This window comes from Natrix helvetica, assembly GCF_964273705.1.
Source record: "Natrix helvetica genome assembly, chromosome: 1".
Classification (NCBI taxonomy): domain Eukaryota; kingdom Metazoa; phylum Chordata; class Lepidosauria; order Squamata; family Natricidae; genus Natrix; species Natrix helvetica.
This window is the reverse complement of record NC_138548.1, coordinates 34,604,290-34,630,438: the sequence shown is the minus strand read 5'-3', so window position 1 is coordinate 34,630,438 and position 26,149 is coordinate 34,604,290. Positions and strand designations below refer to the sequence as shown.

Below are 26,149 nucleotides of genomic sequence, written 5' to 3'. Positions count from 1 at the left end.
GCATTTGTTAAATGGCCAGTTGTAAATTGAAGACTATCTAATAGGTTGGTTAGGAAATGGTACTTTTAAATCTATGTCCAAAGATACACTTTGGGAGAATTTTTCATTTACTTAGAAATGGTGAAATGAAGCATGACAAAAATGAATGTGGATTATCCAAAGTGATTGCATCTCTTGAAATGTATCCACAAATGTGGGAGATTAACTATCTAATCTTTTTATATGATCTTTCAGAGCCTTTCACTTGGGAATGTTACTTCATATGTCCTTGTGTGTCACTGCAGACTATCTCTGCAGATCAACTTGGAGACTCTTAAGCTGCCTCCTTAGAATAAAGGAACCAATCCATATCTCGACACCAAAGTGGTGAAGGGCACTGGGGTATTTTCTTAGCATAATTCGTCCAACATATAAATAAGCTAAATAAATAAAACGCTTCCCATCTCAATTCCACTGCCATTATATACAGAAAAGGTTACAACAGATGGATCAAAGCAAGCTACTCCCTTCTGGGCTATCCATGCTAATTATGCACAGGGCTTGTCCCAGTGGGTCTGAAAAATTTTGAGACCTTTTGATATGCATAGATGTGTGATGGTGAACCTATGGCATGCATGCCAGAGGTGGCACGCAGAGCCTTGTCTGTGGGCACACACGCTATAGCCAGCTGCTCTTCCAGGTTCTGGCGGATGCATGCACGCTGGCCAGCTGGTCTTTGGGTTTCCGGTGCTCTGGCATCCTTGCGCACACGCGTTCCGGTTTGGGTACTTGATGTCAAAAAGGTTCGCCATCACTGGCATAGAAAGATTCATCTTGTCAACTGTTTTGTTGTTCATTTCTCTCTCTCCTTATTTTTTTCCCCTTTTGTTCCATTTTGCCAATTACACTGATTTTGCATAAATAACATCAAACCATATTTTTGCTAGCTGCATTGAGAGGTTTGTGTGTTTATTGCAATCTGGAGACAGGAATTAAGAGTGAGTGTGTAGAGTGCAAACCAAGCTGGAAATCCCCCACAAGAATTTTCCAACAGTTACTTTAATAGGAGACAAAATGCACAACCTTGCATTTATGGTACATATTCTTGTCACACTACAAACAACTCTAGGGTCAGGATAGATATAGCTGCAGCCTTTTCCAGCTTCATGTACCGTTAGAACTGCCACATTTGTACTGTAGCCATCCAATCACTAATTAGATGGCAATAAAGAATTAATAGTTTCTTGTATTACTTTGATTTGTTAAGTCAGTTTCTGTAGCCACCCTCTCAAAAATGCCATGGTCATCTAGTGGCCACAAGGTAATAGTCCTATATACCAGTGAGCTGTGCCTCATGTGGCTCTATACTTTACTTTTACTTTACTTTTATTTGTGCTTATAGACCGCCCCCTCTCCCAAAAGGGACTCGGGGCGGTGTACAGTCCATACAAGAAATACATCACATGAATAGTTAAAAATTAGATAGTTAAATTATTAAATAAATAGATGTAGATATAGATATGGAGGAGGTTAAAAAGAACTGTACAGCTAAGTAAAGTGTCTAAAATATAGTTTTAAAAACCCCTAAAAAATATCCCATAAATTAAATCTTTCATGTGGACCTACAGCCAGTTCATTTCTAAGGATTTTGTAATTTGTGAACCCAGTAGCATTCCTCTGCTTTTCCTTATTGGAATGGGGACAGGGGAGTACACAGTAGGTTATAAGCCACAGTAAATTTCCCTTGAAAGCCAGTTGCTTGTCTCATATGGCACATGTGTGGGTTTGGGTGTATGCACATGCACCTTTAAGTCAATATTGATTCTTGGTGACAGCATGGACTAGTCCCAGTAGTTTTCTTAGCAAGATTTTACAGATGGTTTGCCATTGCCTACTGCCTAGGGTTGAGGCAGAATAATTGGCCCAATGTCATCAAGCTGGCTCCGAACCTAAGGTGAGACTAGAGCTCATCTCCCTGTGTCTAGCCTGATGCCATAACTGCTACACCAAACTGGCTCTCTCATCCAGCTTCAGACCCAACTAATTCCTCAGAGATCTCAATAGTGACTGTACCTTCCCTTCCTGACGATACCATGAGATGCTTTCATCCAATTTATTTGGGTCCTTGTATAATCGATGAGAGAAATAAGGTTGTTTGTGTAAAAGAGCAGAACCTCTACACTTCATTTCTACACTTTAGATAATACCAGAAGCAGTAATTTCATAACACATTACTTTTGTAAACACATTCAGTTAATACCATATATAGAGGGGACATTTAGGGGAATACAAGAGCCGTGAGGTTAAATGAGGAAGAACAGGCTGGGTCAAACTGAGGCTGAATGAGAAAGTGGTGGTGTCAGTTTTAAGAAACTGACATGTGGATTGATTGAGCTTATAAGTCCTAATATGGTGGGAAGCAATTGGGGGCTGCCACTAAGGTTTTTTTTTGGGGGGGGGGCTGGAAACTGGTTGACTAGTTGCTAAAGGCATTGTGCAACATGGACATTTAAGGAGGTGGACTGTTACCCCAAAACTGTAAACTCTGTGTTAGACATTCTCTATCTTTCATGATTGAGAATCCTTTTCCAAAGCTTTTACAATTGTATCTTAAATAAACATGCTTTTCATTGTTCATGGTCTCCTTGCTTTTTGTTCCTTTATGAGATAGAGATTTCTTTTCTCACATCGATACAACATGTGACATGTACAGAAAGCAAGTTTCATGTATAGCCCACTCAGGATGATCTAGATACTTTTTATTTTTTAAGACTTGTATTAAAAAAAAAACAATCGCAAACAGGTACTTTTACAAAGTATGTTGATGTGGAAATGATGGAAATGCTATGAAATATCTGTCATGGAATGTCACCAAGTTCCTTCCTTGAAAGTCTTCCAGTACCTGATAAAGAATTAATGGGCTGCTCTAAAAAGCTTTGATTGATTGATTAAATGCCGTCAAGCCATGTCAACACTTAATAACCACATATAATTTCTTGGATGAGCTGGAGAAATTGGAGGATCAACATCTAGTGGACTTCCCTACTACTGTAATTTTGCTTAGAAAGTTGGAGTTTTGTTTTGTTTTTGCTTTTACTTTATTGTTGACAACTTTCATACTTCTCTGTTCTTTCATTCATTGCATTTTATAAACACAGCCTGATATTTCTTAATTTATATTCATGGAATTTGGCTGCACTGAGTTTTCTTTGCATAATAAAGTGGGAATTAAGTTTCTGAAAACAACCTATTTAATTCAGTGTACTCCAAATATCTCCCAATGCACACCAGAGGATACAAAACACTTGATTTTTTAAAACTAGAGTGGGTTTTTGCTAAAACGGTTCCTTGATGTTTTCCTTATAAATTCTCAGCTTATTTCAGAGAGGTTGAGGAGGTGCCTCAGTTATAAATTGAAGAAAAATGAAGATTAGAACCAAAAAGCACCAGAATCTCTTCTTTTTCTACTACCCTTTTATTCACTTAACTTCTTTGCTCTTCATTCTTTACCTTTCAGAGAAATACTTCAGACCTCATGCAAGGGTATCAATCTCTACTATTCCAAAAGGCATGTATGTCTCTTAAGGATGTCATGTAAATCTGAAAAAAATGTATCTGATTAAAGAATTGCATTATTCATTCCATTAACTAAAGGATCACTTTCCTTCTTCAAGCTGGTGAAGAAGGTTGAAAAAAGGGACTGCTTTAATGGATCACAGAGATGTGGTGCTTTTTATAAGATCCCAAAGGCTTTCAAATTATTTCAAAATGTGTACACCTTTAGTGGGGAAAGCAGTCCTTCGCTAGAGCTCTGAAAAAAAATCACTTGCTTTCTCCCATCACTCCATCCATCTTCCATCCTTACTTGGAACTAGGGCAAGAACTATTTTAAGGCTTTTGTAGTTCTGAATTTCTCCAACAGTGGTAGATGGGAAGAGACTCACTGACCCAATTTGAGAAGGATCTCATGAGAGACAGAGAGTAAAGGAGGACAGGACAGCCAGCTCTCCAGTTGACTGTCCTGAAGCAAAGGGAATTGAACAACTCAGCTGAATGTTCCCCAGGATCTGGAATTAGAGCGGCCTCTGAAAGATTTAGGCTTAGTCTGTTCTCCCCCCCCCTCCCTCTCTCCTTCTGTCTTATTTAGATTGGATTTAGGGGAAGGTAGTTCACGCTGCAATACATACCCACTGTTTCAGCCCCAATTAGCTCTTATTATTTGAATTAAAAAGTATTTCAGAATTTGTGCTCAGTGGAAAACACTTTTGCGGCAAGCAGTAAACTCCTCCTCATTATTTTAAAATTATATAAATAAAATCGTTGTGGGCAGTAGTATCTTTTATGTCTTTAAAACTTACCATAACTATTGTCTCTGAAGAGAGTTTGTGAATTTCTCTGAAGAAATGTTTGATTCTCTCTTGATGGGGCTGAGATTCTTTGATAAAGTGATCGGTAGGATTTCAGAAACACCGAAGTCATCTACTCCAGCAGAAATGGGTAGCTTTTATATGGAAAAATATGCTTTTGGGGTAGTGTTGCTCAATCTAATTTCTGTTTCGGATGGGGGCATCACCAATTCCTTTTCCTTTCCTCAGCTCTTTTTGGGGAACCTTTAACAGCTTTATTTAGAGCCATTTGTTTAATAAGTCGAGTTTCTCTTACCCTGAGCCAGATTTCTCCAATCTACTGACTAGGGGTGGGTTGCTGCCGGCATTACTGCCAGTTTGGTGCGCAAGCAATTTTATGCCCGCGCACTTGCAGTTGCCCATAAATAGGTCTGTGCATGCACAGAACATTAAAAAATGGGGGAAAAACATGCTGCGGCAACCGGGGAACCGGTTTGGAGGCATGGCAGGCCTGGGTCGCTGCCGGTTCTGGTGACCCAAGCCAACAAACTACTACCGGTTTGGCTGAATTGGTCCGAACTGGTAGGAACCCACCTGTGCTACTGACTTCCAGATGTGGAACACCAGTTCCTATCATCTCAGCTAAAAATTAAGAAAGGCCAAACTTATCTGAAAGGCAGTGGGGTAGAAAAAAAGTGCTCGATCATTGGCAATAGTACTTGAATAATTCGATATCTGCAAATAAAATAAATAAATTGAGAAGAAAGGAAAGGGAGAAAATGGGTGTCTTTCCTAGATCTACTATAGAGAGTAAACCATTAAGACAGGTCACCATGCAGCAAAAGACCCTCCCACCTTGTTTTTACAAGCTGTTTATACAATACAATATACATCCATTATACCAACATGCAAAATTAAGTTAATCACAGATACTGCAAATATCTCAGGAATTAAGACCCTCCCTAATCTCTCATGCTAAGTTTAAATACTTCAGGACATCTGGAACATTTCCTCACAGCATTAATACTGAACTGGTCATTAAGGATGGATCAAACAGTGCTGGCAATGGACAAAGAAAACCCAAATGATACTTTCCTTCCTAGTACAAGCCAATTTGTTCAAATGCTTCCATTTGCCTCCCCTTGCCGGATAGAGTTGCAGGCCTGCCTCTAATTTACAAAGAGGCTCTTATGATCATAAAACACTGTTTTGTTGATTTTGCTCCAAAGCCATTTCATTGACAAGCTGCTCAACAGATGACTGAATGGCTGTCTTCACAAGCGAGGCAGCTGTTTCAATCAACAGCATTTCATATTGCTCTGAAGTCCAGTGTTCCTCGCTGTTGGTGTCAAAGGAAGATGGGACCTGGGAGCATGCTTGGTCTTCCTTTGTGTGGTTGCACCCTGCAGTAGAAGTTTTGTTTTTGCTACGTTTTTTCTTCCCTTTTGGCTTGATGGCTTGGGGAAATGCAAACATTTCACAGGGAGGGGCCGATTCTTCTTCCTCATCCTGATCATCTTCAGCCTCAGTGATCATGATTACAATGCCAGCCCCAGGAAGGGTAAACGGATTTCCTTCATTTTTCTCTTCCTCATCAAAACAAACCGGTATGTCTGAAGCCTCGTCTTCCATTGCAGATGGGCTGCAATGCAACATCACTTCAATGGAATGGCCTTCCTTAGCAGCCCCATCCTCGCTTTTGCCCACCACATCAATGCCTGCCCCAAATGGCTGTGACTTGGTTTCTCTTCCTATAAGTTGCTGTTCACTTTCAGGCAGGTCCTGAGGAATGGGAGGGCTGATCTCAACGTTAAAGTTGAACTTCTGATTTTCCAGTTCTTCAAAGTTTCCATAGAGGGTTCCATGATGCAACTGAAAGATTTGCTTCTCTTCTTCAGTTACAAGGGCAGTTTCAGAATGGATTATTTCTGATGGAACACCACAGTCAGCATAACAATTGGGATCAGGAAATGTGTTCTCTCTATTGGAGAGTGCTGCATTTTCCATATTTGTTATGGCTCCACTGTCACTTTCTCCTTCCTGAAGTCCTCTGCTGGGAGATTGCTTTGCATCAAGGGGAACTTCCATAGCCACAATCTCTGGCTCTTTGTTATTTTTGTTATTCACGATGCTTGCTGTATCATTTCCTTTTTTCTCGCCATCAGGCTGTTCTATTATTTGAGAATGGCTGGTCCTTTTTTTGCTTCGGGAGAGTCTTAGGCAGGGAATCTTAGAACTAGAATTGGCATGCTCCTTAGGAAATCGTGTCCTGCCAGAATCTCCTCTTTCCACCTCTAGATGTACGCGAGAACAAGCCTGTGTTTGTTTCTTCAGAGAGGACTTGGATCTTCTCCTTAATGTCACTAGTCGTTTGAAAGCCAGCCAGGCCCCTCCTGAAGTCCAAAATGGATTCGAAACCTCATTGTGCCCCATTTCAGAAGATTGGTTAGCAGGCCTTAAGCTAAGTGAATTGGATTCATGGTTCTCATCCTTCTCCTCTCCCTTCTCACAAGACTTTTTCCTTTTCTTAAAGCAAAAGATAGAAGCCTTTGTGGCTGGACTGTCAGGAGCAATAATTGGATCAGTTGTATTTGAAGTTTCCAATACTTGCTCAGTGTCCATCTGAATTCCTCTTGCTGAATGTTCCATATTTTGGGCTTCCATTCTAACTTCCCCAAAATTGTTTTCTTTGCTAATGCTTCACTGGAAAGACACAATTGAAGCTGATCTACAAAAAAAGAATATCACTTGTAGACCAATTGAACAGTTATGGTTTTCTTTTTAGCAATTGTATTTTGGAGATGATACGTTAAACCATTTATTTGGAAGCACAATCCCCAATAGTTATTAGAGACAGGAAATCACTATTAATCCTGTTCAGATGTGTGTCAGTAAGTTATTAATAAAGTCAATTTATTATAATTCAAAATTGACCTCAAAGTGTTAGCAAAAGAAACAAAATAAGAGGTGTTTTTTTAACAGCTAACTCATAACAGTTCTCTTCTCTTCTCTTTACTCTTCCTGAAGGAATTACACATGTATTTAATAGTCTTTTGATGTGGTGGTGATAGGCCCTCAGAAGTTCAACATTTTAAATGTTTTAAATAGGTTGAAAATCAACACACAAAGTGCCTCTTATTCCATTAGTGAGGGACACAAGAGACAACAGCCATTTGCAAATCTACATATGGCTTTCCCAGTCAAAGATTTAGTTTTGAAGCACATTCAAAACATTTTGCTGTTCAATTATGGGATGAAATTTCCCCAGGAACCTTGCACATTTGCTTTTTTTTACTGCCTTTCAATCCATTTTCCAGCTAGTGCTTCTTTGGTTGCAAATGTGACCATTTTCTTCCTCAGTGGGATGGCATTGCAGGCATCTGCAGGAGGGGAGGGAAAGAAAAGGGGAAAAAATGAATAGCAGCATGCTAAATTCACCCACACAAACAAATCTTCCAAAGAATTAAGCTATTTTGTTAAGGAAGTGTTTGCAATCTTGCCTAAATGGCTTCTCACCCTGCATGATATCCACAAAGCAGGCGCCTCTTTATAGGAATATAAGTAAGTGGAATGCAGAAAGATGCTGAATTTGAATTACCCTGTACAGCCAGGTTGATAAACTGAAGCTTCCAGATGTGCAAACAAGAGAAAACAGTTGTAGCAGCGTCACCAGCTCATGAACTTCAAAAGGGATAAATAATGTGTCTTAGAATTTATATGTTGCTGAAATTTCCTCCAGTTTCAGACAGATCTAGACAATATGGACAATAGTAAGGGATGATGAAACTAGCTGTCCAACAAAATTATTTATTGATTTCTTTGTACAGGTAGTCCTCGACTTACGACCACAATTGAGTCAAAAATTTATGTTGCTCAGTGAGAAATTTGAAAGTGATTTTAGCCCTGTTTTACAACTTTTCTGGCCACATTTGTTAAGTGAGCAATACTGTTGTTAAGTGAATCTGGCTTTCCCACTGACTTTGCTTGTCAGAAGGTCACAAAGGGGCATCACATGACCCAGGGACATTGCAACCATCATAAATATGAACCAGTTGTCAAGCATCTGAATCTAAATCACGTGACTGTAGGAATGCTGCAATGGTCTTAAGCAGGGGTGTCCAAACTTGGCAACTTTAAGACTTGTGGACTTCAACTCCCAGAATTCCCCAGCCAGCAGAGCTGGCTGGGGAATTCTGGGAGTTGAAATCCACAAGTCTTAAAGTTGCCAAGTTTGGACACCCCTGGTCTTAAGTGTGAAAAATGGTCATAAGTCATTTTTTACTACCGGTTCTGTGGGTGTGGCTTGGTAGATGTGGCATGGTTTGGTGGGGGTGACAGGAGAAGGATACTGTAAAATTTCCATTCCCTCCCCACTCCAGAGGAAGGAAACTGCAAAATCCCAATTTCCTTCCGATCAGCTCAGGAGGCAGAGAATAGATGGGGCCAGGGCCAATCAGAGGTGATATTTACTGGTTCTCCGAACTACTCAAAATTTCCACTACTGGTTCTCCAGAACTGGTCAGAACCTGCTGAATACCACCTCGGATGCCACCCATCTATTGACCCAAGTTAACTCTATTTACAGTTATAAATCAATGAATACAAAGAGTCTAGGCAGCATACAGATTAGCATAAAAATGCAATATAAAATACATTAGAAGGCCACATATTTCACATTCCTTGTTTGCACATTATGCATATAGAACAATCTGTAAGTAAGTCAGGCTTTTGGATAGCATCCCCTATTACAGTCTGCAATGGCACGCTAGGGACTCAGGCAAAGAATCTTTTGGATTGGAAATGTTTGGGATTGCATCTGCAGCCTGCAATGCTCATCGTTTGCTACCTGTAATTCCAGTTTGTTTTTGTTTTTGTTTTTTTGCCTTTAACTCCAGGCTGATGTTTTTATTCTGCAATGCTGGATCATCAAGATTTTCAGGGGCCAATAAAAACCAATAAAACTATGTTTAAAAAAAAAGATTTTCAGGGGCCTGTTACCCCAATGAAAATAAATAGAATAGAATAGAATAACAGAGTTGGAAGGGACCTTGGAGGTCTTCTAGTCCAACCCCCTCCCTAGACACAAAACCCTATACCATTTCAGACAAATGGTTATCCAACATCATCTTTGAGGGAAAAAGGTGCGTCTTTTACTCTGAAAAATACGGTAAATTGCTTCTGTCCTTGATTAATTTCCACCCATTGCTTCTTGTTCTGCCCTCAGGTGTCTTGGAGAATAGCTTGAACTCCCTCTTCTTTGTGGCAGCCCCAGAGATATTGGAAGACTGCTATCATGTCTCCCCTAGTCCTTCTTTCTATTAAACTAGACATACCCAGTTCCTGCAACTGTTCTTCATATGTTTTACCCTCCAGTCCCCTAAATGTATGAGGTAGCATGGCTTTTTGTTGGTTGATGAATTGATTGTTAGATTTTTAGCCTCTTTTGCTTCCAGGAGCACAAGACACCTTAGCATCTCCCTTTCTTTTATCCCCACAATTACCCTGTTTAGGCTAAGAGAGCATTTGGCTCGAAGTCAGCCAGTACGTTTCTATGGATGAAGATGGGCTGGACCTGTGTCTCCTGGAGTCTAGTCTAACACCTTAATTATTACACTACATCACCCTGGATCTCGTTGCCTTGTCTGGAAACTCCAAAATCTTGTGAAATTGGGAAAATCTGATTTTAGCCATTCTCTGTTTGAGGAATAAAAAATTGAGGCAATGCAGCAGCCCCAAGAAAACACATCTCATCTCTGCCCTAATTGTTTTTCTTACTAAGCCCGATCCCCACAAATGCCATAGTATTCTATATAGCACATTGGAGAACAATTACTAGGCGACTTTAGCTCAATCCCTGTTTCTCCATTCAATCTTTTCCCAAGGGCTGGTATTGTGGGACTAACATTGGAAGAAAGGTGCCATATATGCAGGCTTGAATTCTTGGAACAAAGAAGTGATACGTATTTAATTAAAGCAGAAATAAGTCCTTGACTTACAACAGTTCATTTAGCAACCATTTGAAGTTACAATGTCACTGAAAAAAAGGGACTTAGGACCGTTTTTCACACTTGCAACCATAGCAGCATTCCCATGGTCATGTGACCAAAGTTCAGATGCTTGGCAACTAGTTCGTATTTATGACAGTTGCAGTGTCTCGGAATCATGTGATCATCTTTTGCGACCTTCTGACAAACAAAGTCAAGGGGGGAAAACAGATTCACTTAACAACCACGTTACTAATTTATCAGCTGCAGTGATTCACTTAACAAGCGTGGCAAGAAAGATAATAAAACGGGGCAAAGTTCACTTAAAAACTGTCTCGCATAACAACATATATTTGGGCATCAATTGTGGTTGTAAATTGAGAACTACCTGTAAGTAAGTAAAATAAATAAACAATCCTGCTGCTGGCTTGAACTTTCGCTCCATGCACTTATAGCAGGGGCGTCAAACTCGATTTCATTGAAGGCTGCATCAGGATTGTGTTTGACCTTGAGGGGCTGGGGTGGGCGTGGCCAGGAAGTGTGTGGCCAGTTCGATGTCACTTGTGACAGGGGCGCCTGTGGTTCTACCAGCGAAAATGGACGCCTAAGCTCTGTTTTCGACCATGACGGCCTCCTACAACCCCCTGCCAGTGAAAATGGAGCTCAGGAGGGCCATGTGCCCTCCATTTTTGGCAGCAGAGGCACCACAGGCCAGTCCTTCGCTGTTTCCAGAGCAACCCCATGGACCCATAGATCTGGTCTACGGGACTTGAGTTTTATACCCCTAACTTAGAGCATTCATTAGGATGCCTTGCTGCTTACTGCTTACCTTTGATTGCATAGTTCCTGGTTCACTCATTCACAATTTATGGAGGTCTGACTGAGTGCATCAAGAAATTATTCTGTCCTAGATAGCGATTCCCTACTCCTAGCTCCCTGCTGTAGCAGATACAAAAGAGCATTGAAGTCCCTAATTTCTAAGAATATTTACTACTTTCTGATTCATTACGGGACGATCCAAGCAGGGGTGAAATACAGCAGGTTCTGAAAGGTTCTGGAGAACCGTAGCAGAAATTTTGAGTAGTTTGGAGAACCGGCAAATGCCACCTCTGGCTGGCCCCAGAGTAGAGTGGGAATAGAGATTTTGCAGTATTCTTCCCCTGCCACACCCACCAAGCCAAGCCCCACCCACCAAGTCATGCCCACACAATCGGTAGTAAAAAAAATTGAATTCCACCCCTGGATCCAAAGTATGGCAAGCCAACAGTTTCACAGGATGCTTCCCTAAAATCTCTTTACACCAAAACCTTTTGACACAATCTTCAACATAGAGGGAGTTACACTTTAGAAAAGACAATACACATTCTAGGAGGGATGCTTATTTATAGGCTCAGTTGCCTTTCCATAGCAACTGCAGCATGAATCATTAAGCCCCTGAAATACGCCCATTCAATGCATCTTGAGGCAATACCTTTGCCTGAAACTCTTCCTCCAGAGCTATTAAGAGCCCCAAGATTAATTGGGAGGATACATAGCTGGCATTCAAAAAGGTCCTGGATTCAATCCTCAGCATCTTGAGGTGCATGTCAAAAATTTGGAGGTTTTTTTTCTCTTTCAAGGGATCCATGGAGAGATGAATGCTCCTAGGAATAAACTCAGGACAGTATTTATAATTCTCCCCAAATACACTGATAATCAAATTTAAAAATATGGCCAAAAATTTAAAGGTTCCCCCTGTTGTGGCCCGCCAGCGGCCAGCAGAGCTAGCAGCAGACCTGGACAGTGAGGAGGTTGGGGAGGAACATGGGCCAGTCCTGGAGTCTGGGGAAGGCTCTGATGAGGGTTCTGCATCAGAGGCAGAGATGGGGCCAGGGCCGTCCAACAGTTATCAGCTGCCTTCGGAGTCGGAGATAAGTGGGACTGAAGAACAGCTGGAGCCTGTTCCCGATGTGGGGAACACATCTGTCACACCTGTCAGGAGAAGGGAACAATTAAGGAACAGAGGTCGACTCGGGAGTAAAGGCACAAGGGGATGCTGACTGGCCCCTCCCATAGGAAATGAATAGGAACAAAAGGGGAGTGGTGTTTGCAGGAGACAATTAGTTCATTAGTGAAGATTTGCTTATCTGAGAGGCTCCTTGCCAAGTATTTCCTTGTAGAGTGTTACACCGGGAAGCTATTAACCTGGCAACTATTCAAGGACTGGTAAGGTCTGTATTTGCAATTCACCCTTGAAAGACTGTTTGCAGGGACTTTGCTGGATGTGAATGCTAGGAATTTACATTAGCCAAATCAAAAGGTTTTTTTTGGGGGGGGGGACACAAGGATTTGGTGAAGCCTAGGTCAGAACACCCCCTCCCTTTATAAACAAAAATGTCCCACAGGTTGACAGCAAGGGGGATTGTCTTTTGACACCTTTTCTCTCTTGTGCATGTCATGAAAACTCCATGTGAGCATTTAGCATCAACATCACAGGATAGCTTAAGGAAGCATACACCCCCCCCAAAAAAAAAGTAAATACATTTTTGCCATTAAAACCAAAAATCCTAATTCTTACTCAAGTCACTAAAATGAGTGGCTGTATCCAATCCATCTGTAATCTATCAATCAATATAGGTAGTCATCAATTTACGACCACAATTGAGCCCAATATTTCTGTTGTTAAGCGAGGTATTTGTTAAGTGAGTTTTGCCCCATTTTAAGACCTTTCTTGCTACAGTTGTTAAGTGACTCATTGCAGTTAATAAGTTAGTAACCCAATTGTTAAGGGAATTTGGCTTCCCCGTTGACTTTGCTTGTCAGAAGGTTGCAAAAAGGGAACACATGACCCCAGGACCCTGCAACCATCAGTTGACAAGTGCCCGAATTTTGATCACTGACCGTGGGGATGCTGTAATGGTCGTAAGTGTGGAAAATGGTCATAAGTCACATTTTTCAGCATCGTTGTAACTTAGAATCACTAAATGAACTGTTGTAAGTTGAGGATTACCTGTATTTAAAACTAAACCAAACTACAGAACAAGAGGACAGAACAAGAAGCAATGGGTGGAAACTAATCAAGGAGAGAAGCAACTTAGAACTGAGGAGAAACTTCCTGACAGTTAGAACAATTAATCAGTGGAACAGCTTGCCTCCAGAAGTTGTGAATGCCCCAACACTGGAAGTCTTTAAGAAGATGTTGGATAGCCATTTGTCTGGAACGGTATAGGGTTTCCTGCCTAGGCAGGGGGTTGGACTAGAAGACCTCCAAGGTCCCTTCCGACTCTTACTATTGTATTGTATTGTACACTCTGTCCTTGACAGTTCTGTCCATTTTTCTCCCGTCTTTTTTTGAATTGGGATGGTGTGGTGGCTCAGCGGTTATAAGTGCTGAGCTTGTCAGCTGGAGAGCTGGCACCCAGGTTCGAGACCCAAGCGCCATGCCATGGGGTGAGCTCCCGAACTTGCCTCACCTCCTGCCAACCTAGCAGTTCGAAAGCATGCAAATGCAAGTAGATAAATAGATACCACTTCATTGGGAAGGTAACATGACAGCGGAAATGTCTTCGGACAATACTGGCTCGAAATAGAGAGCAGCACCTCTCACTAGAGTCGTTTAAGACGAATGGGATACAATAAGCGGGTACTCCTCTTTTGTACTTTTTCTATATTTATTGTTTTTTTTTAAGAAACAAAATCAGCAGGAATGGAACTCATGGGAAAATGAGCTGAGAATTGGTTATATCTGCCCTCACCCACACATCTTTAAATTCCTTCTGAAATATAGAAGAACTGCATGCCAGAACTGCTGATAACTACAGGCTAAATGAATGACTAAAACAGCTTCCAATGGTAAAGACCATGTACAGGTCCAATATTATAGCAAAAGTCACAGCTGGCTTTTAAATAGATGAAAACTTAAATTGCCAAACAGTCGTGCATTTCAAACAGCATTTGCTGCTAATATACGATATATTTAAAAACATGCCAAGGCAATTATAGCAATTATAAATCACTTATTGTAAAAGGAATGTATTTGTCACTTGGTATATATGCTCTGAATATCATCTTTTCTGTCATTTAATTATCTAACTGTCCATCTATCCAACCTTCCATCCATCGTGTTGCTCAGGTAACATCAGGAAGTTCTCTGGCTCAGCGATGGAATACAGTACATGCAAAACATGCAGGAGGGCCCAGGTCTGAGTTCAGATCCTCCATTACAAACCTCTGTAGTACTGTACTCATTTGGAAGGAGACTACCTAAGACCAAGAAGAATCATTGTTCCCAGTTAGGATTTGATTATTAGATCTGGGATAGGTGGGCGAATTGGTGGCATCCTTCTCTGTGTGCCACGGTCACTATGGCAGCTGGAAAATATAGTTTAGCCCCCTTGGAGGGTCACCCTGCCCAAAAGGTCTGCGTATAAAACACACCCCTTCAAACAAGGGCTGTCACACCTACAGTCCAGACAAGATCTGGCCAGATTAACTGTGTGATGACCCTTTGGACAAGGCACAAAGGTCACACAGCCAGCTGAGAGTTCAAACTCCCGTTTAATGCTCCAAATTTCCCCTCAAACGCTCTCACGTTCTTGGCAAGTCCCAGAGCAAAGCGCGCACACACTCACACGGCAGGGGTGGGTTGATGCCGGTTTTACTACCAGTTCGCAACCTGCATGCAACCCTCGCGCTTGCTTGCTTGCTTGCTTGCTTCGCTCGCACGTAAGCTGTTCAATGTAAATTGTTTTTCGCGCATGCGCAGAACAATTTACATTGAACTGTGTATGCGCAGTCACTAAAAACCAAAATGGAGGCAGCTCAGCAGCGGTGAGGGAACCGGTTTGGGGGTGTGGCAGGCCCGGGTCGCTGCAGGCTCTGTGATTCAGGCCTGAATTCCACTACTGGTTCAGCTGAACTGGGCCGAACAGGGAGCAACCCACCTCTGTCACATGGTAGCCTCTGGCTGCGCCGTTCATCAAAACAAAGGAACAGGAAAATGAGTCCACAAAACAAGGAACAAACAAATTCCCCTCCCCACAGCATCTCCTTAAATCTCAGTCCCCAGGTGTGCCTTATGAAGGGGGGCGGAACTCTCTCCTCTCAAGTCATTGGCCTGCGCTGTTCTTGCCTTCTCTCCACACTATGTGCTCAGGGATCAGGAGGGGGCGGTCCTTGCTCATCGCCTGAGCTCCGTCACTCCTAATGTCCACTGCTTGCCCTCTCTTTGTCATCCTGCTCTCGTTCCTCCCTGATAACAAGCTGTCCCAATCCTGTGAGGCCCTGGTCTGCCTCAGCCTGCTCCTCTCCACATTCCTCCGAAGCCAACAAAGGCGCCCCCTCGAGCTCTGTTGGCTTGAGCTCCGGCTCATCCTCCTCCACAGATTCAGGCCCCAAACGGGGCATGAAAACCCGTGGCCAGTTATTGTTACTGATGGAGCATATATACCTAGGTTATTATGCACGTTATCTTTGCTCTCACAAAGTTTGTTGCATGGTATTAGGAAGGGAACAGAATCAGGAAGAACAGTACAATTGGTTTGAGGTAGTGAGAAAAGGTTATGCAAAATACTTAGTTGCAAAGTAAATGTACCATACTGCAAACATGCATTTGAATTAATGCTTCTTTATTTCATTGTCCATACAAGCAGGTCTACCCATTCCAACCGTTACTGTGCACTGACTCCAATGGAGGAAGATAGCATATTGTAATCATCTATTGTTATATCAATTAAGAGAGGAGCCAGTCTGGTATAGTGTTTAAAGCGCCAGGCTAGAAACTAGTAGATACAAATCTAACTGGACCAGTCACTTTCTTTCATGCCTAGGACACAGGCAATGGCAACGGATTTGTCCTGGCAGTCACCAGGATACAAAGGCATATACAGAAGTCCATTAAGCAAGTATATGCCTTTTCATACGTTTTTTTTGTTTCAGCAAGACTTCAGTAAGTGGTAAGTACTAAACCCTCGCAGAAGATTGCTCAATGGCTTTCAAGAGTAGCTATTAGCCACACTTACCAACTGTGCTAAAGGCTATCATTGGGATTCTGCTACTGATGTTCCATTAAAAAATTAGTCCACAACCTCAAAGTTTTCACTTTTAGCAAAAAGGGGAAAAAAAGTTGGTCATCAAAGGAAGAATTACAGAATTCAACACTCATTAAATTGTTATCTGAAAGTTTTCAGTCTCTTTTGTATAATATCAGATGTCACTAATGGATTGTTTTTTCTCATACGTAAACCTATTTTGGGTTTTTTTGTACACTACTAAGAAGAGAAACCTTTGTTCTGTCCTAAATTTCCGACTGCTCAATTTCACTGACGAATTCTACCACTAACAGGAGAAAAATGTTTATTTTTCTACTCCTATAATGCCATATATTACTTCATGTTCTCCTATTAGATCTCCTGTTTTTTCCGTAACCTAAAAAGACTATCAGCTTTCCATCCTTCCAAGGTCAGTAAAACAAGGAACCAGATTGTTGGGCTCAATATGCTGACTCTGTAAACCACTTAGAGAGGGCTGCAAAACCATTATGAAAGGATATATGTCTAAGTGCTATTGCTATTTTACACCCGATCCAAATTGCAAGTTGTAGATTTATATAATTTTTAAAAGTATCCAAATGCTTTCAAATACAGAATTTGCTCTTTCTTTTCATACCATAACTATAAACCAGGATTAGGGGATCCAAAATCTTATTTGAAAATCCCCAGTCAGGAAAGCAGCATAAAAATGAAGATGGGCAACGTTATGTGTGTACTTTTACCCTTCAGTATCCCCATGCTTGGAGAGATCTTTTTTGAAATTCTTCATGGTCTCAATTTATTTTAAAACTAAAGATAAATGCAAATGTTTCCCTCGCACATATGTGCTAGTTGTTCCCAACTCTAAGGGGCAGTGCTCATCTCCATTTCAAAGCCGAAGAGCCAGTGCTGTCCGAAGACGTGTGACCGGCATGACTAAATGTCAAAGGTGCATGGAACACTGTTCCCTTCCCACCAAAGGCAGTCCCTATTTTTCTACTTGCATTTTTACATGCTTTCGAACTGCTAGGTTGGCAGAAGCTGGGACAAGTAAAGGGAGCTCACTCCATTACGCGGCACTTGGGATTCAAACTGCCGAACTGCTGACCTTTTGATGGACAAGCTCATCATCTTAGTCGCTGAGCCACCTTTTATTTTAAAACTAGGGAGGCACAATTTCAATTCAACCACAACCCTTTTTTCAAAGTGTCCAGTTCACTATCCATTTGCACAGAAAGAAAACAAGCAACATAAATAAAATACATGTGTGAACGCATTCAGTAGTATATATACTGTATATTTAGACTAATAGGAGGAAAGAAACAAAGGCTGGGGAAATTGGCCACACTGAAATAGCATGGTCAAGAATTGAAAAATCCTTCTTAAAACATGGGGAAAGCTTTGTAGCAAATCACATAATTTATTACCAGCCCAGAATTACTGTCACTTGTTACATTAAGCTATGATGTGGTAAGTTTACTTTGAGTTAACCTGTTAAATGAGCCCATCCATTATAAACCAAGCAAATATGAATCACTTAGCTAACGTGATTTTGAAAATCCCAGGATCACTAACTGGCCCATTAGAATTTGTGACAAGTACTGTGATATATTAATGTTTTGAACTGCATTCAAGATTGTGCTTTACTGCATTTCTGATGAAAAAACCCTTAATAACCCTCATTTTTGAAATTAAAATTTTCCCGTCATCAGCTCTTCTAATATTACTCATCAAAAGAATTATTATTGCCAACAAGGTACATACCCTGAACTTGAACGAATAGACCTGAAAGTTAAATCATAGTCATAGACATAAATTTATGCCTTGTAGTTCCAGTGTAACATTTGGAGTCTGGTATCACAGTACTACCTAGCTAAATCAGTCTTCCTTATCATTATAAGAGGTAGAATAAAATTATACAAATCTTATGTTTAAAAAAGTGAATATAAATGCACATTTTCAGAGTTCACTAGGAAACATCTGACATCCCGAAGAAACCCTAAGGCTTCTTAAGCTTTTTTCTCCCTTGTGTATTTAAATCTATTCGCCCTGTTAAAAAAAAACCACTGGCTATTTGATGTTTGTAAACGATGTTTCAGCTTTAGCTAATAATGTTCTTATGTACTCCTTTTCAATGCCTGTAGTTGGTTTCTAGATATTGTTCAGTCCATCATACTTATCTTCATATGCAATTCAGCAACAAAGATAGAAATTATTACTATTACATATCAAGGCCTAGCATCACGTTGTCATGTTGTCCGATATCACACTGGGTCAACAGTGTTTGTGATAGGTTAAGGTAAAGGTAAAGGTTCCCCTCACACATATGTGCTAGTCGTTCCTGACTTTAGAGGTTAGGGTGCTCCTCTCCATTTCTAAGTCGAAGAGCCAGCACTGTCCAAAGTCATCTCTGTGGTCATATGGCTGGCATGACTAAACGGCAAAGGTGCACGGAGTGCTGTTACCTTCCCACCAAAGTGGTCCCTATTTTTCTACTTGCATTTTACACATGCTTTCGAACTGCTTGGTTGGCAGAAGCTGGAATAAGTAACGGGAGCTCACTCCATTACGTGGTGCTAGGGATTCAAACCGCTGAACTGCCAACCTTCTTATCAACAAACTCGGTGTTTTAGACACTTAGTTATGGTAATTAATCATGGCTTACAAATAGTATTGATATAAATGAAATAGTTTACACTAAATATGGTTTGGTATGATATAAGGGCTTTGTTCCCTACTAGAATCTGATGTTGAGAGAACAATAAATTTATAAACTTGAAGCAAGAGAAAATAAGGAGCAATCAACCATAAAATGTGATTTCTGGGTTATACATCTGAAAACTCAGTTCACAGTTAGTACAAAACATGTCCTGTTCTGATAATGTGAATTAAGCCATATTTTTGTTAATGTAAGTTTCTTATTACTTACACTGAAGGCTAATTTTTGAACCTTCTCACTGAGTACTTTTAAATAGTGACATCAGAGTATTAAATCAGTTAGATGTCAAATAAATATCCTAAGTAATAGGAGAGCAGATTATGTTAAGATACAATTTTATGATAAATGCTTATATAAAGACAGAAAGCTCCATATGGAAGAGACATTCTCACTTTTCACACAGGTGGGAAGAACAGTTATATAATGCTCTCTGCTATGGCATACATTATCTACCACTTAATCATATTAAAAATATACTCCTGGCTTCATTATGGTAATTACTTTTACTCATTCATTTATATATGCTTTTAATAGGATTAACATTTTATCAGAATCAAGATGGATTCCATTTAATTTTATTAGGTTGCAGGCAGCCTTCCTACAGCAGCCTTAACAGTCGGCACAAGAAGCATCCGTATAGAGTATTTCTTCGGTCATTCCTTCTTAGATGGATATCTGGTTTGTTTTCTTTCCCTTTACTTCTGAATAGACAAGATTAATATTGGAGACAGGGGTAGTATTCACTTACTTTCTCTACCCGTTTGCAAATGCAAGAACACGCCCTCAATGCATGCACACGACTGTCCGCACATGCGCTTTGCTCGCGCACTAGGCTTGCATGCATGCACACAGCTTGAAAACATGCCTAAATAGGACAGCATAGAGGCGGGACAGGTGGGCAGAGGCGGGACCACCCCACCTGCGAGCTCCACTCGTGGTTCAGGTGAACCGGTCCGAACTGGCTGAATATCACCTCTAATTAGAGACAAAGCTCTAAAGCAGGGGTATCCAAACTTGGGAACTTTAAGACTTGTGGACTTCAACTCCCAGAATTCCCCAGCCAGCTTGGCTGGGGAATTCTGGGAGTTGAAGTCCACAAGTCTTAAAGTTCCCAAGTTTGGACACCCCTGCTCTAAAGCTTCTGTAAGGTATGGTTAAAAAAAGTCAAGATGGCAGCTGCAATCGAAGCTCCATCCATTTGTTATGTGTACAGGTGGCCCTTGACCTACGACCACAATTGGGCCCAAGATTTATGTTGCTAAGTGAAACATTTGTCAAGTGAGTTTGGCCCCACTTTACGACCGCTCTTGCCAGTTGTTAAGCGAATCATTGCTGTTAAGTTAGTAACCCAGTTGTTAAGTGAACCTGGCTTCCCCATTGACTTTGCTTGTCAGAAGGTCACAAAAGGTGACCACATGACCCCAGGACACTGCAACCGTCATGAGTCAGTTGCCAAACATCTAAATTTTGATCTTGTGACCAAGGGGATTCCTGCAACGGTGTGAAAAACGGTCATAAGTCATTTTTTTCAGTGCCATTATAACTTTGAATAAGAGGCACAGTGGCTAAGACAGGTCGGTAGTTCGGCGGTTCGAATCCCTAGCGCTGCATAATGGAGTGAGCTCCCGTTACTTGTCTCAGCTTCTGCCAAACTAGCAGTTCGAAAGCATGTAAAGATGCAAGTAGGAAAATAGGGACCACCTTTGGTGGGAAGGTAACAGCGTTCTGTGCGCCTTCGGCGTTTAGTCATCCCGGCTACATGATCACGGAGACATCTTTGGACAATGCTGGCTCTTCGGCTTTGAAACAGAGATGAGCACCACCGTCCCCTAGAGGCAGGAATGACTAGCACATATGTGCAAGGGGAACCTTTACCGTTATAACTTTGAATGGTCACTAAAGGAAGTGTTGTAACGTGAGGATTTCCTGTATAACATGTGTAATAGATATAACAAAAGAGGCAGAGCTTCAATTGCTGGGTCAAGGCCATTCTCTTGATTTTTTTTTTAGCATACTGGTAGAAACCTCTGATTAGAGCTGAAGTTATATCCGAGGGCTATGATCACTTTTTCCACTTTTATAGGTGATCAGCAAATATTCAAAATCGATAGTGTTGCGTGGCTTTCCTTCTCATGCAGTGGACAATTGCATAAAAGAGATCATGGCTGGCTTTTTCCATTTCACCCATGCCCCTCCTCAGGGAAAGCTTCTTCTGCACTGAAGCCCATCCTAGGATTGGCTTCCCATTCACCCAAGGGCCCGTTGCATGGTAGGCGCTTGCCATTAAAGCCTCTTCCTCCCAACCCATGGATGGTGTAACTCTGCTGTCCTCCTTCACTAGTGTTCACTCTAGGATAGAGGGGACCAGAGTGTTGTGGCCCGCCAGTGGCCAGTGGAGCTGGCAGCAGATTCAGACAGTGAGGAGGTTGTGGAGGAACATGGGCCAGTCCTGGAGTCTGGGGAAGGCTCTGATGAGCGCTCTGCGTCAGAGGTAGAGATGGGCCTAGGGCCGTCCAACAGTTATCAGTTGCCTTCGGAGTCAGACATCTGTGAGGCAGACGAACAGCTGGAGCCTGTTCCCAGTGTGCGCATGCACAGAGTTGCCAGACAAATGGAACAGCTAAGGAACAAGGGTTGACTAAGGAGTAAGGCCACAGGTGGATGGTGAATGGCCCCTCCCATAGGGAATAAAAGAGGAGCGAAAGGGGAGTGGACTTTGCAGGAGACAATTAGTTCACTTCGTGACTCTCCGAGATTCCTTGCCAAGTTTTGAAGATATCAGCCTGGCAACTCTCCAAGCCAGATAAGCTCTGTGACTATAAATTCACCCTTGAAAAACTTTGCTGGATATGAATGAGAGGAATTCACAGTAATTTAATAAAAATGTTTTTTTTTCAGGACAAGGAGTCTGCTTCGTGGTTTGGGGAAGCCTAGGTCAGAACACAGAGAGGGTCCCCATGACCTCACCCATAGTCCCTGATGCATCAAAGTAGTTAGTATTTAAAAAAAAGAAGCCTAATCTTCTTGACATCTCTTGGAAGTAGGGATTCTTTGCAACAGCACCATGAAAGATGAAGCTCTGCTCCAGACCTGCCATGGAAAGAAGCTTCTCCTCCTCCTCCTCCTCCTCCTCCTCCTCCTCCTCCTCCTCCTCCTCCTCCTCCTCCTCCTCCTCCTCCTCCTCCTCCTCCTCCTCCTCCTCCTCCCCCCCCTCCTCCTCCTCCTCTGTCTCCTCCTCCTCCCCCCTCCTTCCAACTTTGCAAATCCTTGGACTAAGCAGAAGGAATGGCAGCCGCTGCCAAAACTGTACTTCCTTTTTCTCAAAGGCAAACAGCAATCGAAGATCACTTATTTAAGTACACTTGTTATTCTTAGCCAACAAAAATTGTACATTTTTGCCATCAGGAGTTATTTCTAGATAATTTTCCCAGAAGCTGCATGAACCTTATCTCACAGAAGAGACCAGCACATTGTTTGTGTGTGTGTGTGTGTGTGTGTGTGTGTGTATACATGTGTAATGAGATGTGGGTGCACAAAACATCTAATTTTGTATCAACGGTTACTGGCAATTAAACATTGCAGCTACATTATCTACGCATTTCTTCTTTTTTTTTTGCACTTAATCTGATCCACAATTCTGATTTCTAATAGAGACACTACCACTAATTTGCATATCCCACTTGCTTTGGTGTGTGGTGTAGGGCAGCTTGCTTACAAATGCATGACTTCATCCTAAACCTGCCCCTTGCCACTCATTTTTCCTTGGTTTTTTTTGTCAAAAGTAATTTTCCAGACTCTGCTGGCTCCAACAGTTCTGTGTGGCCAGTGCCAGCCCTGCTGTCAATTGGCTGTGCTTTGCACGCCTCATCCCTCCAATCATGGTCATTCTTGGCCATTTTTCCTTGGCTCTTAGACTAGTCCATAGGTGGCCCATTCACGTTTGAATCTTTCTTGGGGAGGAGGGGGTTCTATTTAATCAGCCTGCTGATGGGCCAGTGAAACTGTGAGCCTTAACTCTGTGTGTGTGTGTGTGTGTGTGTGTGTGTGTGTATGTGTGTGTGTGTCTATATGTCAGTGATGGCCAACCTTTTAGACACCGAGTGCTCAAACTGTGTGTGTGCATGCCCAAACTGAAAGGTGTGTGCATGTGCGAACGTATGCATGCACAGACATGCACGAATGTGCACATGCATGTACGCGCAGCAGAGACCCAAAGACCAGCTGGCCGGTGGGGGGAAGGGCATCCCAATGCCGGCAGTGCAGCAAGAGGTAAGATCTTTTTCTTTTAGGAGCTTCTGTTTTGTGATTTGCAAGAAAACAGAAACTTATGAAAGAAATGCCATGGAGATCTGACCTAGGGCGATGGTGTATGTGCCAGCAGAGAGGGCTCTGTGTGCCTTTCGCCATCACAGCTGTATGTATTTTAATCAGCCCCATGGAAGCATCCTAAAAGCATCCAGTGAAATGGTAATGGAGGGACAGGAAGCTGGGATCTGAATGGTGTGGAGGGGAAGAGAAGGCTACACGAAAGAGAAAGGAAAAGGGAAGACACAGCAAAATATTCTGTGTGCCAGAGAAAAAGAGAGTGTGGGCAAGCAAACAAAAGAGCAAGAGAACACAAAACTTTTCCCAAACACTCATAAAGAAGAGGCGCCCACACACACACACTCACACACATAAACACACACACATCCCATTCCTTTCTCTTCTCTCTCAGTGCTGATGTGCCTCTCAGTTCTTCTGGAATTGAATCCAATAACATTAATTGTTGAACTTTTTTTACTGAGGCTTTTTGCCAAACCACGTTCTGGCAGAAAGCAAGAATTGGATGAAATTGACAAGAATTTATCCTTCTAGCTCAGTGGTTCTCAACGTTCCCAATGCCACGACCCTTTAATACAGTTCCACATGTTGTTGTGACCCCCAACCATAAAATTGATGTCTCGGTTCCTAAGACCATCGAAAATCTGTGTTTTCCGATGGTCTTAGGCGACCCCTGTGAAAGGATCGTTTGACCCCCAAAGGGGCCCCGACCCAGAGGTTGAGAACCACTGTTCTAGCTCAAATGACAGCAAGAAGCTGAAACAGGAATGCCTCAAGTTATTTTCCCACCAATTCACCTGTGGAGTTCACCCTTTCATAATGTGCAAGAACACCTGCACTGAGCTGGGGGGTTGAACTCCACAATATTACACTTCAAACTCTATGGGTCTATGACAGGGGTGTCCAAACTTGGCAACTTTAAGACTTGTGGACTTCAACTCCCAGAATTCCCCAGCAGAATTGCACATCCCAAGCTCTGCTGGCTGGGGAATTCTGGGAGTTGAAGTCCACAAGTCTTAAAGTTGCCAAGTTTGGACACTCCTGGTCTATGACCAGGGATGCTGTTTGCTCATGAAAATAGACATCCTCAAAAGTCTGCCCAATTGGTGCTTGCCTTCCAGGCATGGATGGGAAGGATAAAAAAAAAAGGAAGGATGACACAACAATCAGGGGCTATGGTGGCTGCTGTGCAGATATCCTGGCCGGCATTTTTACCAAAGCTTGAAATCCAGACAGCAGCTTCTTAAACTTCATATCCAGCTGATTTCAGCACCGGAGACTACCAGCTTAATTAAGGTGGCTGGCTGGAATTGTCCTACTCAAGCGAATATACATTTGTGAGGTCCTGTGGTTGGAAACCTAGCCCTCTGCACCAGGTCCAAAGTATGATAATGCAGAATCTTAAAAAACAAATACAAAAAGGGCTGCTTACTTCTAGTCGCACAAGTAAATGTTCATGTAAACAGTAACAGAGTTGGAAGGGACCTTGGAGGTTATCTAGTCCAACCCAGCTACTGTATTGTACTGTTCCTGCGCCAGCTGTAGGCTTTGGTGATTGCAGTTAAAGCGAACAGTTGCCTGCTTGGGACCTTCATTTGTTGCAAGCATCCCATGCCAGCACAATGGTTCCAGGATGGCTCCCATTTCCCAGTCCAAAAAACACTGAGGATGCCAAGCAGCGGTTGTGGTCTGCTCAAGCAAGATGCACCCATGCTCAAGGGAGATGCCCTGCGAGGAGGAGGCCCAGCACCCATCGTTTCTATCCTCCCACCCGAGTGTTGGCGGCTGGTTCCCCTTGAAACCCCCTTTGCCCACACAAAGCCTCCTCCCAAGCAGCTCAGGGGAGACTTTACTAAGCGTGACTCTCCCGTTGAAGAGAAAGGCTCCCTCAACTTCCCTGAGTGTGAAGCCTACTCAGAAATGGAGGAGGGGGGTTGTGATGCTGCTTCCAGTTTTGGGGGACCGAGCAAAGAGATCTCCGTCTCCTGTACTCTGCACACACCCACACCGAGCAGCTGTCCTTGCGTTGCGCGAGATTAAAATGCCCTTGTGCACCGGGAAGATGGGATGTGTGTGTGTGTGTGGGGGGGGAGGCATTAGCAATACAGCCACGCGTTGCAAAGATCGCAGCTTAGCACCCTTCGCCCTTTCCTTTCCCGCTCCACCTGCACGAAGGAGAGCGCGGGTCCCAAGGCTGCAAGGAGCTGCGGTCGCGCATCCTTTTATGGGGTCTATCCTCACCCCCACCCTCCCGCTCTTCCTTCAAGCGGGCGACCACCTCCCCCCCCCTCCGCCAGCGCTCTCGGCTTTGCATTTCCCCGCCTCGGCTCCGGCCAGGGAACCGCGACGGCTGGCTACCTCCCCCCGCCCGGTCCCCGCAACGGGCTCACCTGCTCCCAACCCAGCCGTTCTCGAATCCCTGCCTCCTGCCTCGGCGGTTGAAATCAGCGCTCGCCTCCGAGCGGCGGCGGCGGCGGCGGCGGCGGCGGCTTCTTTGCTTGCCGCGGCAGATCCTCCCACTTGACTCCCGGGGAGGGTGGAAGGAGCAGAGCCCGCCCGCCGCTGGCGCTCTGGCGACGCCAAGGAGTCGCCCCGAGAAGGAGGGTCCTGGAGGAGCTCAGGCGCAGCGGCGACTCCCTTTGTCGTCGAGGGCCGCCGGCTGGCCCTCCAGGGTCATCGCCCTGCGGCGGATGGACGGGAAGCTTTTAAGAAGGTGAAGATGCAGGCTGTGTGGCGCTCCTGGGGGCTGCCTGCAACGCTTTCCTTGACACGTGTAGTTGTCATGTCTGT

The 26,149-nt window shown here is 43.0% G+C and overlaps 1 protein-coding gene across 1 annotated transcript; it reads right to left on the bottom strand.

Moving 5' to 3' along the window:
- Positions 1–2,717: 2,717 nt before the first annotated feature.
- AKAP5 (A-kinase anchoring protein 5) lies at positions 2,718–25,943 on the bottom strand. The gene is made up of 2 exons (XM_081935340.1): positions 25,750–25,943; positions 2,718–7,705 (listed from the first exon to the last, which is right to left on the bottom strand). The coding sequence occupies exon 2, from the start codon at positions 6,987–6,989 to the stop codon at positions 5,520–5,522; it is 1,470 nt and encodes a 489-aa protein (XP_081791466.1). The 5' UTR covers positions 6,990–7,705; positions 25,750–25,943; the 3' UTR covers positions 2,718–5,519.
- Positions 25,944–26,149: the final 206 nt, after the last annotated feature.